Here is a 17,122-nt window from a genome sequence, read left to right as displayed (position 1 = left end):
AATAGCGCTGAGAACATGAGCTGGACAGGATTCAACCGCAGGATCGCAGCAAGAGAAGTGCAGAAATGATCTAGAACAAGATCTCGCCGCTGTGCTCAGGCTCGAATCCTAGAGCTGACAACTCAGTGTGTCGCTTTTTGTCACCGCTCTTACGCTTGTTGTCTTCCTGCTTCTTGAGTTCGAACACCTCCTCGAAGGGGGCTTTTGTCACGGTGGAAGGAATTTCGTCTTCGCGGTCAAGGTCCTATAGACGAAGAAGAGTACTGCGTTAGTCACCAATAAATATGATACCAGACCAAAATGACAATACGTACCACTTCACCCAGCAGCAATACGTTCTCACCACGGACGAGGAAGATCCCGCGCGGGACATCAGCGTAGAGTTTTCCGGCGTAGATTCGTTCGACAGTATCTTGGAGAACAAGGTTCGCTATAGGAGTGGAAAGTGACAAGGGTGAGCCGCGATTCTTAAGATTGCGCGGAGATGTCCATACCGAACTGATCCCAGCTTCGCAACACACCGACTAGTTTCCTCCCATCGCGCAGAACGAGGACTAGCTTCTCTGTTCAACAGGAAAAGAAACCCATATCAGCAAATGCAATCTCATTGACCAAGTACCGCTCTACTCCGGTCGACCTACTATCTGTCAAGTCCAGCAGCTGTGCGGCGGTAGTGAACATCTGTGGTGGAAGTTGCGGCGGGCCTGAAGTAGGCATTTGACCGGCAGGCCCAAGGGCATTCTGTTGTTGAAACTGCTGTTGTTGTGGCTGTTGCTGGGGATTCCGCTGCGCATTGGCAGGGCTCTCGTTTAGCGATAAGCGCTCCATGTCGTGGGCTGGAATTGGGTGGTGGGGGTGAGAAAGTGGGAGGTCAGAGGTCGGAAGTCGGAAAGTTCGAGCCCAGAGAAGGTGAGGGTTGGGAAATCAATTCTGGGGTTTTGAGAAAGATACTCTCATGCTAGGGAGGTTGGATCTGTAGAATTGGGAAAGCAGCTCCAAGTCGCGGCCATGAAGTTCTCCAGGTCCAATGCGGGCAAGAGAATGTTTGTACTGTTTGCTCGGCCCGATCAGATCTATAAGATCCCGCTCACCTTCTTTTCGCTTGATCCACTCTGCACTTTGTCTGTTCTGCAGATGTTCTTTATGCATGAATCATAGAGCTGCTACCCTCTCCTTTACTCTGTCTGGGCTGATATTCGCCTAAGCTTCGGGGATATCCAATGCCAGCCTCACAATCTCTACCAGGACCCTGCTCCAAGCAGCAGTGCTTCCAGCAACATGCAAACGAAGCTATCATATTCAATGTTGGAAAATCACTGACTCAGCCAACAACAGCAATAATACATACAGTGGCACATGAAGCTAAATACACAAATACAAGCTGTATAACATGAAACAAAGCAAAGGGGGGAATATTTTCGCAACAAGCACAATCCGACACAAGGAAAAAACCCCTCAAGGTCCAGGTGGTTGAAATCTAAACCTCAAACTCGACATCATCCATGATAGGATTGTCAAAGGAAAAATGAAATAACAAAAAACTTCAAACAACACTAACCCCCCTAGTGGCGCCCCTCATCCTCTCTTCCCGCCTCCGACTATAAGGTGCATAGTACGGCTCATCCGAGGACCCGATACTAGCTCGCACGCCATCCTGTGAACGATGATATGCCGGACTCGACGGCGCAGGCGCAAGCTGCATAGCCTTGAACTGGGCATCAGATATGATGCGCCGGTTATACAGGTGGCGCATGAGCTCGAAGTCTTGCCGACTACCCGCTAACGTCTGACCGTTCTGGTAATGGTTTTCAGCGACATGATTGAGCATACGATTCCAGGCAGAATCTAAAAATTGCGATTGACTGTGATCATGAACCATATCTTGTGAAGATGTGATGACAGACGCCGAGTTGATCGAGCCCTCGTTTTCTTGACTATGACTTTTCTCATCCCCATTCGGCTCAGATATTGAAAGGGGAGAAAGAAGCAGCGACTCATCATCGCCCTCATCGACAAATTCGTCAGAGCAGAGCGGACACCGCGCCGTCCGTGGCGTCGGATGCGTGCGGAAGTGACTCAAGACATGCGTTTTCCACTCCATGACTTGATCGAACGAATCATGACAATCCAGCATATGGAATAAGCATGTATAGACCCTCTCTCCAGGTGTTCGTGGTGCAGCTTGATGCTCCACGATACCAACCGAAGCGGCCGATGAAGCAGACGGCGCAGCAGTGCTCCACGACGAAGACGAAGCGCGCGACGAGTGCATGGCACCATTTGAACGCCCAGTTCCAGTCCTACTCGCTGAAGCCGAATTCCTAGCCGTGATTACGGGGGCCAAAACATCACCATCATTCCCATCCCCAAACAAAGAGCCTCCAAAACCAAGACCGATTCCTGGACCAAGCCCAGTGGGAGAAGAAGTCTCCACAGACGAGATCGACGGAGAAGACGACCCGCTCGAAAGGCCCGGTGGCGGCGCGGGCGAAGACGAGCGCATACCGCCGACGATCGTCACCTCAGCTTGCTTTTTGCGGGAGCGGGTAGATGAGATGGGGTTCGGATTTGATGAAATGTGATCCCTCATCTGTGACCGTGATAGGGACATGGATAAGGGAAAAAATAATCCGTGATAGGTAGGACTCAAGATATGCGATGCGCCGTGATGAGGTGCAGATGCACGAGATTCCTTTCAGCTCGGTTCCAAGAAAGAAAGAAAGCCTCCGAATAGACGGCACAATCTACTCAAGGCTGCAACTGCGACGCTGGGTCTGGGTCGTGCTCATAACCCGCAGAGCAGACGCACGCTCCGACCTGCTCCGCACAGAAGGGCGCGGGGAATCCACGGGGCCACGGGGTTACTGGGATGGCGTCAGAGCCGGGCTTTGCCTTTTATCGCATCATCTTGCACGGAACTTGGAACGGATATCTGGATCCGGCCACGACAAAGGTGAATGAAAGAAAAAGAGGTGATTTACTTACGCCAATCTAGCAAAACCCTCCGAGAGTACTACGTGCTGAAAGTGGGCACCGATCTTTTGCCCCAGTAGGTAAAGAGCAGAAAACTAAAGAACCGTCAGCTATGCACGACAGTTCAAGTCTAATGTAAGTGCCGGCGTAGCCCGACAGGAAACTGCAGAAAGTTCCCTAGTGGCTGGACTTGATACAGCCAGTAACATTGATCGCACGTACAGTCCAGGTCCAGACTTTGGAAAGGCCTAGCTTCATCTTAGCTTAGAACTTGGTTCGTACCTCAGGTACAGGTACACTTGATAGTGGAGAACCTTGGTGGGAGGTGTACCTACTTCGAAAACACCAAATATACTATACCTCCAGGGCTCTTGCGGGATCGGGATCGGATCTAGAGATACAGCCGTGAATGCATGATAAAAGGGCCCAACCAAACACTCCGTTCCAAAGGATGTAACCTAGATACAATAGGAAGGAAACCAAGCATGAACGTTCACATTTGAAACGCGGGACTTTTTTTCGTTTTTTTTTTTTTTTTTTTTCTCTTTCGCGCTAAGCATTGGAGGGGGAGCGGGGGCGTCGGGGGCTAACGTTTGGGCTGTGCAGTAGTATATTAGAAGCATTTGTGTATCTGGACATCGTATAGAATGAATATAGAAATAGAAATACGATGATCATCAGTCTATATACAAAAGGTTGAGTCGAGGTGATATGTATGCATGCGAGATAATGGTTGTGTTGCGCATGAATCCTTGTTCTTCTGCAAGGTGGAGGGGTAATTTCGCAATCGACCCCATACTCCAAAGTCCCGTAACTCTACCTCCCCTGGGCACGAAGGCCCGTAATCTGTCGACAAATCTATGTCCACGTTTGCATGGACAATCTATACTATTTACTGCACCAATAATGAAGTAGTTATCCGATGTTTTTGATTTCCTGCAAGCAGGTAGCAAATTAAGGGAGTAAATAAAGAACAGTGGTCAGAAGTAGAATCGAGACCACAGGCCTCAGAGAGGAGAAGTAACCGAAGAAATTTTGAACTGAAAGAAAAGAAAAAAAGAGCCACAGGGAATTCCCATCCATCTATATTTAGTTCGACGCCTCAAAAGAATAATAAAAGAAAAACCGTCCACCCGACACCATTGATGCCCGCAAAACAGGGGGAAATGAGAAAAAATGCACAAGTCTATTTCGTTTCGTGGCGCGCATAACACAGATTGCAGGACGTTAAAAGGGGAAGCCGTAATTAATAACGGTCTGCCAAGTCGCCGCCGGCAACGGAGTTGTTGGTGGAAGAGCTCATGGAGGCAAATCCGGTTGCGGGGTTGAGCATGTCCTGGACGGCAACTTTCGGTACCTGGGGTACTGGTAGCTTGCGCTGTGTGCCGTCGGGTTTGGACATGATATCAGTGATACTGGGGCCCATGTGGCCTTGGCCGGGGCTATAGTAATTCGGACCCTCTGGTTGTGGCTCCATTGGGGCCAAGGCGGGAGTGTGCTGAAGGGAAAGATGACGGATTGAAGGAAGGTGCAGCTCGTTGGCTCCCAATGGGCGCAAGCGAGGCGAGTGTGCGGGAGTAGCCAGAGGAGTGTGGTCGGGAGTGGGAGAGAGCGAATCGTGTGAGAACGTAGGAGAGGAAGGAGCTGTAGAGTTGGGCGAGTTGGGACGAGAGCGCTTGACACGATGTTGGCCGTAGGCATCGTCGTCCTCGTTTGAGTGCGAGCGGGTCATGTTCTGGGAGATGGCATAGGCAGAAAGCGAAGGCAGACCACGGCTGCTGTGCTGACGCGAGCCAAAGATGTGGTGTCTGGATCCGTGGTATCCCATGTGATCATCACGTTCGACCTGCGAAGCGGCTGTCGCGAGCAAGTTGATGTCCATCCCTGACGAGGCACGGTCGGAGGTGCGGGAGTAAGGACCCAGATTGGAGCGCATGTGATTGGCGTAGTTGGAGAAGGAGTGCGGCGGAGAGACATCCGGGGACCCGACCTGCGAGACCGGCGCGGAACGAGTGATAGGCTTGCTGGGAGGGGGCATCATGTTGGCCGCGTTCCCCATGCTCACATCCTGACCGGCAGCAGCGGCGGATGCGGCAGCCAAGTGCTGGGCCTTGTTACTCCGGCGCGAGTTGGGGTTGTTGTGAATACGCGAATGACGAGTCAATTCGTCGGAACGGCTGAATCGCTTGGTGCACCCGGGAAACTGGCAGGCGTGAGGCTTCTCACCGGTGTGCGTGCGAATGTGCCGAGTCTGGTGCTCCAGACGGTGGAAGGCCCGATCGCAAAGAGGACACTTGTACGGGCGAGGCAGATCCTGGCGAACCTCCTCATTGGCGGGGCGCGCACCCTTCATGAGAGGCGGCAAGAGACTGACTGACGAAGCCATAGTAGAGTCCGAGTCGCCGTGAAGAGGAGATTGTGGTTGCGACTGGTGGTCGACTGCTTCAGGATTCAGTAGATTGGAGAAACCCACTGAAGAAGCTGGGGGTGGCATGTGAAACTCCTCAGGAATGGACCGGGGGAGGCTTCAGAGTTTATGTAGGAGAGCCGAGGCGGATGATTTATCACCGCAGGGATCCAGAGCTAAAGTTGGACCGGTCGATCTGCACCCGAGGGGGGGATGATGATGTCGATCGGATGATGATACTCTTTTCCTTTGTTTTCCCTTTTAAGCCAGATTGGGATGGGATGACTGAAGCAGTAAATATTGGGGGGTGGTAAAGAATGAGAAAAGGGAGAAAGAAAGAATCTGGAGACGACGATCTGGGGAGTAGGTAGATAATAAAAGGGAAGGGGGGCAAGGAATGGAGGGGGAAAGGGAGAAATCGGGGAGGGCTTTCTTCGGGATCGGATTTGGGGCAGAAAAAGTTCTTTTTTTTTCCTTTTTTCTTTTTTCTTTTCTTTTTTTTTTTTTTTTTTTACTTATCGGATTGTAACAAGGTTGAGGGTTTACCAGTGTGGGGGAACGGGAAAAGGGAAAAGGGAAAAGGAACTGGGGCAACACTGTTTTGGATGAAATTTTCTTTTTTCTTTTTCCAATTTTCGATTTTTCACAATTTTCATTTTCCCCAAACGAGAATTTCTTACCAAATCAACCCGGGAGATCGATTTGGACTCTGATTTTATTTGATTTAATTTTACCTAATCATATTGTATTTTCTGTTCCTCTGAATAATGCATTTTGATTCTCGTCTCATTATCTTCTAAGATTAACCCTATCCCTAGAATCTGATGTTCATGCAGTCGGGGAGGAACATGATCGAAAGGAGTAATCGTAGGAAAAAATTATTAAAAAAAAAAAAATGAAAAACGAAAAATGAAAAACAAAAAACCCAAGAACTACGTACTCTCTCTCCAGAGATGTGGGGACCGGGCTAGTCCCGACGCTACTGCTCAGAAGGTCCTGATTATCTGAAGAATCCCGTGTGGCGTGACAATCAGTGCGTGTCCCTACCCGGCTATCGCGCATCTGGAGAAAGCTGGAGATCCAAAAACGGGCTTATCGGGGCCATTGCAACCCCGCTCCATATCATTCCATAACCCTCCTCTCCCCATACTGTAACAACCTTTTGTGCAAAACTCTGGTGACGGATGATGCTGGGTGGCGACTTTGGATCGGTCCCTTCTCCTCACCGGGGAATTCGGGAAGAACAGTCTAGATTGGATAGATCATGGTTATCATGAAGGACTGAGTTCAGATCACTATCGTAACCCTCCCCGATGCCCCTCGGAAAAAAAGTAAATATGGGGAGTGAATCCTGGGGTTGGATGAGATTGCTCCCCTTAAGTGACGCTACCCAAGGGTCATCGATGATGTCGACACATGATTCATAATTCGAGCATGATTTAGTCATGGGAATCGAAGAGGTCATACAGAGAATGCCCAGATCACACGAAAACCAGCCGGGTCGACGGCGGTTACGCAAATCAAGTTCGTCGATAACCAACTCGGATGAGATACCCCGGATTCCCTTAAACCGGGGGTTTCGCAAAGCTTCCAACCCTCGATTCAGCCAGACCCAAAAATCAGAGGGTGTGGTCCGTGGCCAAATAGATTCCCCAACTGATAGGCGCAGATCGTCCAATAATTGACGACGCACCCTGCAGCCGCAAAGCCGCACCTCCTACCGGTCCAGATTGGTATGCCCGTACACAGGCTCTCGACCAAATGGCATGATTTATTCTATGCATATGTCATGCTCCGAAACACCCAGGTTGCCTGCCCCGGCTGAATCGGAAATTGGGGGCTTGTGGGGGAGGACACGCACCACGATAACCCCGTGGAGAGTTGTCACACAGGTTCCCTGACGGAGATGCCCCCAAGACGATTAGCCCGGCACCCCCGAGTGGAGCCCATACTTGCCATGATAACCGCCCCAAGGCCCACGATCGCGCCACGGGATAAAGAAAGATACGCCCGCTCGGCACCGGGTACCGTTCCCTCTGTTTTCCCCTTTCCCCATGTGATGAATATAGGAAATCTGGTTGGATAAGGCCAAAATGGGTTCCCTCGTGGGAGTTTCCTTTCATAACTGACTGACAGTACTCCGTACAATTCTTCCTAATCGAGTCGGGGCATGTCCCCCAAGGTTTCATTCCCTCGAATCCCCCTGTTCGTTCGCGACCCAGGGCGGTGGACGACCTGCATATAGCCGTGGCAGGGGGGACCCTTTAGTCGCAGATCTTAAGCATGAAATGGCGGGTCAAGAATGTCACTCTTTTCAGCTCTACTAAGTATCCTCCGATGATAGGTATTATTTCCCATTTTTCCTATTTTTCCGGATCCCCACACTCACTGGATAGATCGAGTAGGGGAATCCTTGCTTCATCTTTCCTTTTTTTCAGAAGGTTGTTATCATATATCCGGATAGGATAAAACGGAGCAAATAGCGGATCGAGAAAAAATGTAAAATCAAATAAACCAAACAGTAAAAACTGGTTTTGCCGGATCGAATGCCGACAGTTCGGGGCCAAGAATCAATCCATTTCCCCCGAATGCGGTCACGGAGAAAAAAGAAAAGTGGGTTTTTCCCACGGGGAATGACATGGAGAAACTCCGGATTCGGCGCCTCCATCTGCAGGGGGGTCAATTAGCGCATTGAGGGCGTTCTCTGTCCAGCAGGTACAGGTAATTACCCGCTTTTTGCCGAGTTTCTTCGCCTTGAAACATAATCCCCGTGTTTCAGCTGACGTACCGAGTACATGTGCTGTAGCTATGCACAGCTGAAAGGTAGCAAGGATCTAAGCGATGACTGGTAGATACGTTTATTACCTGTATGTAAAGGCGCCCGGAAGCCAACTTCCGTGTCCAAAGATGACATCCGTCAGAGTTTTTCGGTTTTGGAGATCCCCCCAATCTGTCCCCACGATCGCGGTGATCGACATGATCATCCGCTTAACACAGGTTACTAAGACATAGTAAAAGCGTGGGGGAGAACCATTCAATAGCCGACAATATGGAGACCCGAATGATTGCTAATTTGGCCCAATTTTCAGCGACCAGGCCTCTGACAACAAAGCACATCAGAGGGTTTCTTCACTGGGAGCTAGGATGATCGTCAAACTTTGATGCACCCGATGATCATCTCCTCTGACTCAGGGCCTACCCCGCAAATCTTCATGCCAGGATCGACCCTGGCAAAAATGCGAAATGAAATAGGAAAAAGGACAAAAGGACCAAAGGCCAAACATCCAAGAAAACCACTTGCAGAAGATCGTCAACGTTACGATAAGAGGATCGACCGTCCGACATCGCTGATGTTACTTGTCAATGATTGCCACGAATATCACCATTCCCCACAGGGTCCTTATCACGCCATTGTTCTCAAAGTTGGGCCGGGTAAACTACGGAGTACGGGTAACGAAATAACGCCGAACTGCGCTCAGCAAAACCAAATAAACAGAGGATTTGGTCGAAACTCCCCGGGCTCCTATCATTGATCACCGCCGCCCATTATCACGTTATCGAAACTGTCATTCCTCCGCACATGCCCCCGGGTTCATCAGGGAATCAAGAAGCCACGTTTACGCCTGCTGACCGCATCAGAGCACTAGAGGCTGAGGGCCAGCCACAAAGCGCTACATCAAACAAATTATTGCTGGCAGTCTAGACTAATCAGACCCCTTAAGTGTCAGCTCAGCCCGGCAGTGCAGAAATCACCCCTTGCCTCGTGAGTCAAAGGGCCAAAGATAATGACGTGCCCACGAAGCCCATCGAAGAAAATAGAAAACAACCAAACATCAAAAACCTGACGTGGAACCAGGATATCGGCGATTCGATTCGCTGTGCTCCGTTTCAAATCGTGCTGCCTGGAAGTTTGCGCTGAAACCTCACCAAGCGAACGCCACGAGGCGTTTGCGAACACATCAAAGAATACGAAATCAAAAAGAAATACTAATCTCGGAGCACCTGGGCGGGTTCGAGAGAGGGGGTCAGGAGGTAAATCCGGGACGCATTCGTGAAAAGCTATGTTGCGGAAAAAGGTGACATTTGGCGCGCTTGGCTTTGTGGGGGGAAATCCGGGGTAAAGTCGACCGAGTCGGGTGCAGTTACTCAGTGCAGCGCGGGGACGGGGAAAATGGAAAATCCTTGAAAAACAGAGTAATCTAAGCTCGCCATTTAGTGTTGACTTTAGATAATGATAATGTCATTAACTTCCGTGGCAGTGCAACCCTAGGGTTTACCTAAAGAATATTGATGCTTGCCAAGTCTCACTATCAACACAATCCCTCGCTTACTTCCACGCATGACTTCACCGCCAAGGCGAGCGATCCGCGATCCACAGCTTCTGGAATCGAAACCTCCCCTGGCCCAATGAGCGCCACACAAACCACATGCTGATATCACCAATGTTGCGGGGCCGACCTTCCGGAGTCCGAGTGCTCAGACTGCAGGTCCGGGGTGCACACAGAGATAACGATGGTGCGAACCATATGATAATGGCAAGGTGGCCTTTTTCCTCCAGGTTTTTCTGCATGGGAAGGTGCCGACAGTTTTACCCCACCACCGTGTCCAGTTCTCGGTGAGGGCCGAACATCTTTCGCACTCCACTCTGAGTGAATTATTTGTTTCTACCCCACACTCTCCAATGAAGTAATCCTACCCACTTTTGACAGATGGGTTTTTGTCATGGAAGAACGAAATGCCCTGGCAATCACTAGGTGATCGGGGATCGATAATCAAATCCAATGAGGGGGCATCCTCTGGCCCCATTGATGCGCATAAAGCAGGAGCTCCTTCTTATCCACCAATCCCAGCGCCGTCCAGCTCACGATAAGAAATAGACAATGAATGCTGGCCACTATCGATTTCACGTGTGGTCCGGGGTTGCTAGCTGTGATAGATTCACGAGCCAGTAGCTGGGGGGTTTCACATGCGTCTGCAACTCCGTACCTCTGCACCCCATGTGAAAAAATGGGGTTTATCGTTGTCGCACGTTGCCCTTTCGCACTGACCTGACTTTGACGTCTTACGATCCCTGACAAGCCTCGGTCGGGTCCCATGTCTAGACTACTCCGTACTTGGTACAGAATAGGTGTCCGATGACGATGCTCAAAATAACCTCAAACGCAAATATGATTTTCGTGATTTACGTGATTTACGGTGAAGCCGTGTACCTGATCGTCGTCATATGCTTCCCTTTAGGCCTTTCCCCCTTCTCAGCCCCGGAATCACGGGTACACCGGCTACCTCGATGGAGCACCTGGGCTCCAGAATGGAGGCGCTAGTTCGATCGGGCTAGAACGGGGGAGGCTTTTTTTTTATGCATTAGAGATTGCTTATTAGAAACGATGACGACAGAGTTGACTCCATCTGCAGATATCACATATACCTCCAAGGTACGTATCCTATACCGAAGGTACATTCTTGGTCTAGGTCGGTCCTAGGCTCTAGCTAGACCGCCCTCTACTGCAGGTACGTATCCAATTCAGGTTCCAGACTTCAAGACTATCAGACCATAGGGCTGGGGTAGGAAAGAGGGGCTCATCGGGTGAAGTCGGAGCTGAATGGACGGCGTTGTGCCATTCTCGCATGCCAGTTTGGGATTGCGGGGGCTTTGCACTTTTTTTTTTCCTCGGTCTCCACGATGATCTAGGAGGCTTGGGGGTGAGGCTTAGGGGCTCAGGCCAGGTGCGTGGGTGTGGGCAAAGACATGAGCGGACTGAGTCAGGAGGTTGTCCGTTAGCCTATCCATGGGTCGGAACTATTTTCTCTAACGTAGATCCTACGAAGATGATCCTTAGGGAAGGTCCGTTCTATTTTCTGACTCTGTTCTTCAAAGGGTATGTATGCCATTGAAGTTTCCAAGGAAAGAGCGTCAGGAGTAGCATCCAAATCTGGATCTGGATAAGGAAATGGAGTCACGAAAATTTCTGATCGGAGCAAGTACTGTACGGAGTAACAACGACACCGAAAAGGGGGCGTTCGGTGAACGTGTCCACGGTCATCTTCCGTGGTGGCACTTTGTTCTCTATCAACTTGCCCCCTGACTGAAAGAAGCGAGAAAAAAAAAACCTGGTTTGAATCCCGTGTCTGGAGCCGCGGGCCCGACTTTCATCGGGCTGAGACTCGGCATCTCCTGTGCCGGCCCGGTCTTTGCGTGCCCTTGCCGTTGGCTTCAATTGGTCTCTAATTCTGACTAAGGATTATCCCCAAATCTCCACATTCGATTTTTTCCCTTTCGCCCCCTGTCTCCCGGTTTTTCCGACAAATCCCCCCGCCGAGAATGTCCCGAGGCTCGGTGGCTTGTCCGGTCGGCTGAGTTGCTGCATTTGTCAATCTATAACCCCGTGGACGAATGCGACAGTTGGTGTAAAGATACGGGACACGGAAGATTTTCTCTATGGTGGTTTTTTTACTCCTGTGGCTCGGCAATCCCTGCACCTGAACTTATCGACCTTGAACCGGCAATTGTCCTCTGCGCCTGGAGAAAAATCTCCCCCACTCGGAAGTACGCAGGCTCGGTAATCCGACGGATTGTGGTCCCGCACTTCTATCCGACTTGCGGAGGTTCCAATTTCTCCGCATGGAGCGGTGTGAGGCAATTGAAACGCTTACCAAAGCAGACAAAAAATTGTGTCAACTCCAGAGTCGTGATGCGCGTCGTGATCTATAATACCAAATCGGGACACTTTAGACAACGCGTGCCATCTCCCTTGCACACCCATGACATCCTGCAAATGACATCACTAAATAACAAATCTTAGTCTCCAATATATGTTCACTACTATCCCAATACCAGTTGCAATATCTCTCCTTCACAGATCTAGGGTAACATTAATCCCCCGGACAAACGTCCGTCCACCGCCCAATGCGGCAGAAAAATCATGTATCATTCTGCCGCGTCTGTCCGCCCACAAAGCGGAGAATCTCTGTTCGAGTCCATTGCACTGCGACCAGACTAGCACCCTGAAACAGTCCAACAAGACCATTCCGACCTTCCTTCTGCCTCATTGAACATATTTCACCTACCTTCGTATTGCGTCTTTGTGCCTTTCGCACCATGGCACCTCCGCGCCAGCGCACCACTGCCATAGTGGACGACTCCAGGTCCGAAGCTTCCAGCGGCACGAGAGAATACAAATCCACAGCTCCGAAGAGCAGGAAGACTGGTACAGCCAAGGAAAAGGCATCCGTGACCAGTGCGCCAATTGCCCAAGATGCCGATGACCAACAACCAAGAGTGAGTCCTGAATGTCTTAGGGGGCGGGGATTAGTCGATGGCGTCAGCTTGAGCATTGAGTGCAACGAAGCGACAGACAAGACAAGCATCTTACCTCAAGATGCTCTTGTGATTTGCAAAACAAAGACTCAACCTTGATCCTCACTCCCCACTGCCTACAACATCAATCCTCGAGCATGCTCATACTCATACTCATACTAACAAAATCAGGTCCCCTGGTCCGAACTCCCCCTCGACATCCTCCACGCCTACCGCCACGTCCACAAACTCCCCACTCCCTCTGCCTTCTCAAACGATTACTCCCGCATAGTCCTCTCCCAAGGCGTAGGTCTCCGCTCCCCAACAGCCCTTGCCGCTCGCCGCGCAAACGCCTCAACCTCCCGGCAAAACCAGAACCATAACCACGTAACAGCTTCATCTTCGCACGCCACGGGCAGCGGAAGTGGCAGTGGAAGTGGAAGCGGCAGCGAGCGTGAACACGAGCCATTGCGCCGGATAATTGGACAAGACCGCGTGAGCAAAGATGCGTTCGCGCTTGTGGTGCGGAAGCATTTCAACAGTGCGGGGTTGTCGGAGCAGGAGAGTATTGCTAGGTTTTTGTATACTGTCCGTGAGGAACGGAGGGGGAGACAGTTCCGGTTGCGGTTTCAACCGTAACAGTGGTCTAAGGGATCAATGTTGATCTGGGTCGGTTTGAGGCATTGGACTTGAAGTAGGGTATACTTCAAGTGGTTTGGAGGGCTTTTTGTTGTTTTAAGATACCCAATGGCGTTTCTGTGAACTGGGACTTTCTCGAGGGCTTCTTTGTGGAATTGTGTTTGTATACTTGGTCTATATCTATGGTGTTTGATTCTCAGGGTTTTTTTTTTTTTTCGGACTGTATAGGTAATTCAGTCATTTTGATCTTTTGGACTTCCATAGTTCTTTGATATGTAGGAGACGTCATGGTACATACAGTTAGGTTGCATTAGTATCAAGTACTACAAGTAGTACCTCCATGTACTAGATATGTACCTCATGACCTGGGCGGTTTGAAAGACAGACATCTTTCAGCTTGAACACATGGTATGCTACCTAAATACTATGTGTGATTCATCATGTACATAACTGCATAGCTTCTAAACTAAGGAAATCAAGAGACAAATTCCAATCCGAGTTGGCGAGTACCAAGACACAAGAAACGGACTAACGAGGTGATATCGAACACGAACGAACATGAACACGCAAAAAGAACGCCGAGATGGATGCCCGCCTCCCATTTTGCCCAAGACCGGCCCCTGTCGCCATACCAAAGTACCTATAGCTAGACATAGACGGTATCAGGCGTGGCCTATTTCCAGGCATTGAGGCCAGACCAGGGATCATTGGTAGCAGATGACTGGGACTGAGATTGAGAAGGGGTCTTGCTGTGTCCGTATCCTCGGGGCTGGGCAGCATACCCGCCAGGTCCGGAGGGGTAAGCGCCGGTTGTGGGTGGGTAGCTGGGTTGTTGAGGGCGTGGAGGAGGCGGGGGAGGAATATAGCCCTGTGGAGTCATATAGTGCGATGGAGTACCGGCTGTAGCAGCGGAAGGCGCAGGACTGGCACTGGGATACCCGTATGGAGTCGGGGTTTGGGAAAAGAACTGCTGGTTCGGGGGTGGGGAGACGGGTGTTTGATACGGGTATGCCATGGGGTTATAGCCTTCAGAGAGCGGGGCGGCGGCACCTTGCTGGAAAGGCTGTTGGGCGTATGGCATGCCTGGGTTTGCACCCATGTATTGTCCATACGGCGCTGGGGAGTGCGATAGAGGGACGCCATGCGGGGGTGCCATGGTCGGTGGGTAGCGAGGTGATGGTTTCGGAGAAGGGCCTGTTCCATATGCTGGAGTTTGAACTGCTGGCGGCGGAGACTTCACCTTTCCAGGTGCCGTGGGAGGTCTCGTCAATGGCGAAGTTGCCGATGGCTTCGGCTCCGTTGACAGACGCTCCATCAGCTGACGAAGCTTCTCTCGTTCCTGGTCCTCATGTTCCGAGACACCACTAGCCTTCTCGCGCTCAATCTGGCTTAAAAGCTGGGCGCCTTCAGATCGACGGTTGCTAATGAAAGTTTCGACATTCTTCCGTAGGCTCTCGACATTCTCCGCCATATCTTTGTAGAAGGTTCGAGCCTGGACAATACCGGATGAAAGACCATTGAATGCTTCATACACTTTCTTGTATCGAGCCATCACGGAATTTCTTTGGCGTGTGATACCCTCATACTTGGATTGTTCGGATTGAACTCGCTTATCCTGCAGCAAGTCGGCGTACGTCTTAGTAAGTTCTTTCATCAAAGAAGACTGCTTGTGATTCGCCTGCAACAGACGATTTTGATGCGGTCGGAACTTTTCTAGCTCGGCCTCAAAAAGTTGGGTTTCTTGGCCTGTAATGGACTTCTTATTCAAGATCAACACATTTGATATATCGTCAGTGTGAACCTAGAAAAGTCAATATATCAATATACCAGTTCAGACGATTGTTGAGGATCCAACTAACCTTCTCTTTCAGATCCTTAAGTACTTGAGACCGCTCTCTCTTGACAAGATTGAGCTTTTTTAGGATATCCTCCACCTTGGCGATCTGTCCCGCAACAGATGCACTACCCTCATTATAGACGTCGTCTAGGAGACTGCCTTCAGCAGGACTGCTGACTCCATTTTTACCTTTATTATGCTTGGAACCAGCCTTGATAAGGGCCTGCTGGAAGAGCACGTCGGCTTCATCCGTTTCTCCTGCAGAACGCATTTGATCAAAGTCACCCTCGTACTGCCGCAGTGTGGACGACAGCTGAGTATCACTGGCACTGGCTTCACTAATGGTATCTCTGTAAGTGCGAACATCTCCTCGGAGGGTAGTGTTCAAGCGACCACTGGGCTGCTGACTCCAGTCACCGCCATATTTGGATCGCATCTTCTCACATACGCTCTCTTCCAAATCCAACTGCTTCGAGCATTGATCCAACTGCGACAAGACTTCCGTCTTGCGTTCCTGCAGCTCATCAAATGCACGATGGAATGATGTATGTCCACCAAGCTCTGAGCACCAGCGGCGAAACTCCTCATCCACTGTCATTTCTTGGTCCATGCCACCCTTGAGGATATTAAGACTGCCAGGAAGCTTCAAGTAATCTAAACTGGCAGCCATCTCACCATTGGCAGTCTCAACCTTTTCGGTCTCTGCACGAATCAGCTTGGCCTTCTCTTCATCATACAAACTGGCTGTCTCCGTGACAGACATAGGTACCAGCTTTTGGAAGATATCAGGACCAATAATGCGCTGAATATCTTGCCCTTGGTATAGTTCGCTAACCGGGATCGCCTTAGCGGCCGGAAGCTTAGCAACGGGTGAGAGTCCTGCTTCATTTGGAACTGGTTGATGGTAGATAAAGTCGTTGTCCTTGATCAAAGTAGCCAGTTGAGACTGCACATTGGCCTGGTTATGCTTGATAATATCGACCAAGTTGCTTCCCGCATCTGCTGGCAGATTGGAGGTTGCGGGAGCCGAAGATGGAAATGACTTAGCCCAGGTCAGAGCAGTTGTAGCCTGCTTGTCAGCTAGTTGCAGTCGAGCAATGGCAACTCCATGCGAGTTACTCTCGCTGTCAGCAATGGCCTGGTAGTAGGATGCAACAGAGCTCATATGCGCCCCCTTCGCCTGCACTACAATCGACCAAACCTTATCGAAGACGTTCTTGCTGACAAAGTCCTGCATTGTTTCCGCCGCCTGCGCATACAGGTAGGCGGCCTGGCCTGCCAGCTTCGCCAGGAATCCAGGCTTCTTCCCGTCTGCAATTTGTTTCTCGAGGAACACCTCCTGCGCCTGGGCAAGTGTCACATGTATCAATGTCTTGACCGTATCCCGGTTCAGATCGGTCGAGGGCGCATGCAAGAAGTTCTCATTGATGTATGTAAACATACCCGCTGATGCCTGGAAAGAATGGTATGCGGTTTTGACGCCAACATCCTCGGCCCGGTTCTGGTTGGCGGCATGGCAGGAAAGGACGGCGGAGATGTTGAAGATGATGGAAGCTTTCTCGAAAGCCAGGGAGTACTGGGAAGTGGGCTTGTGAGTAAACGCATCATACCTGGAATCAATATTAGTGCTGAGTTCACTTAATTTCTTCGAGTTAGAGCATACCATGAGAACGAGATCTTGATATGATTCTCGTCGACGGGGAACCGAAGATCTAAAAGCTCCAGCTGCCCGTAGTATCGATACAACAGATCGCGTCCGGTGGCGCTATCATTTCCGGCACCTCTCATATCCTGGCGGAGGCGGTTGAGGGTTGTACATTCTGAGGCATAGCGCTCGGGGTCCTCGCCATAGGTCTGCCGGATGTAATCTTTGAGGGGCTGGATCCAATCAATCTCGTTGGTCTGCTTGAGCGGACAAGCAAGCATCGGTGACTGAACCATTGTGCGATGGTCGTCAGGAGCGAGATGCTCC

The 17,122-nt window shown here is 50.5% G+C and overlaps 5 protein-coding genes across 5 annotated transcripts; 1 reads left to right on the top strand and 4 right to left on the bottom strand.

Annotated features, from left to right (window-relative positions):
- Nucleotides 1–70: 70 nt before the first annotated feature.
- On the bottom strand, nt 71–828 carry N7484_005029 (U6 snRNA-associated Sm-like protein LSm1; the record flags this gene model as incomplete). The annotated part of the gene is made up of 4 exons (XM_057115449.1): nt 71–244; nt 315–430; nt 495–563; nt 642–828. 4 exons carry the CDS (start codon nt 826–828, stop codon nt 71–73), a joined length of 546 nt encoding a protein of 181 aa, XP_056975589.1.
- A 715-nt stretch (nt 829–1,543) lies between these two features.
- On the bottom strand, nt 1,544–2,590 carry N7484_005028 (uncharacterized protein; the record flags this gene model as incomplete). The annotated part of the gene is made up of 1 exon (XM_057115448.1): nt 1,544–2,590. The coding sequence occupies one exon, from the start codon at nt 2,588–2,590 to the stop codon at nt 1,544–1,546; it is 1,047 nt and encodes a 348-aa protein (XP_056975588.1).
- Nucleotides 2,591–4,219: 1,629 nt separating this feature from the next.
- N7484_005027 (C2H2-type zinc finger protein) lies at nt 4,220–5,467 on the bottom strand (the record flags this gene model as incomplete). Its single annotated transcript, XM_057115447.1, has 1 exon — nt 4,220–5,467. One exon carries the CDS (start codon nt 5,465–5,467, stop codon nt 4,220–4,222), a length of 1,248 nt encoding a protein of 415 aa, XP_056975587.1.
- Nucleotides 5,468–12,476: 7,009 nt separating this feature from the next.
- Nucleotides 12,477–13,313, top strand: N7484_005026 (uncharacterized protein; the record flags this gene model as incomplete). The annotated part of the gene is made up of 2 exons (XM_057115446.1): nt 12,477–12,656; nt 12,867–13,313. 2 exons carry the CDS (start codon nt 12,477–12,479, stop codon nt 13,311–13,313), a joined length of 627 nt encoding a protein of 208 aa, XP_056975586.1.
- A 673-nt stretch (nt 13,314–13,986) lies between these two features.
- Nucleotides 13,987–17,091, bottom strand: bro1 (putative signal transduction protein BroA; the record flags this gene model as incomplete). The annotated part of the gene is made up of 3 exons (XM_057115445.1): nt 13,987–15,114; nt 15,173–16,760; nt 16,814–17,091. The coding sequence occupies 3 exons, from the start codon at nt 17,089–17,091 to the stop codon at nt 13,987–13,989; spliced, it is 2,994 nt and encodes a 997-aa protein (XP_056975585.1).
- Between the last annotated feature and the right edge of the window lie 31 nt (nt 17,092–17,122).

Source organism: Penicillium longicatenatum (assembly GCF_028827895.1).
Source record: "Penicillium longicatenatum strain IBT 33135 chromosome Unknown contig_2_segment0_segment0, whole genome shotgun sequence".
NCBI classification, from domain to species: domain Eukaryota; kingdom Fungi; phylum Ascomycota; class Eurotiomycetes; order Eurotiales; family Aspergillaceae; genus Penicillium; species Penicillium longicatenatum.
This window is presented reverse-complemented; position numbering and strand designations above follow the sequence as displayed.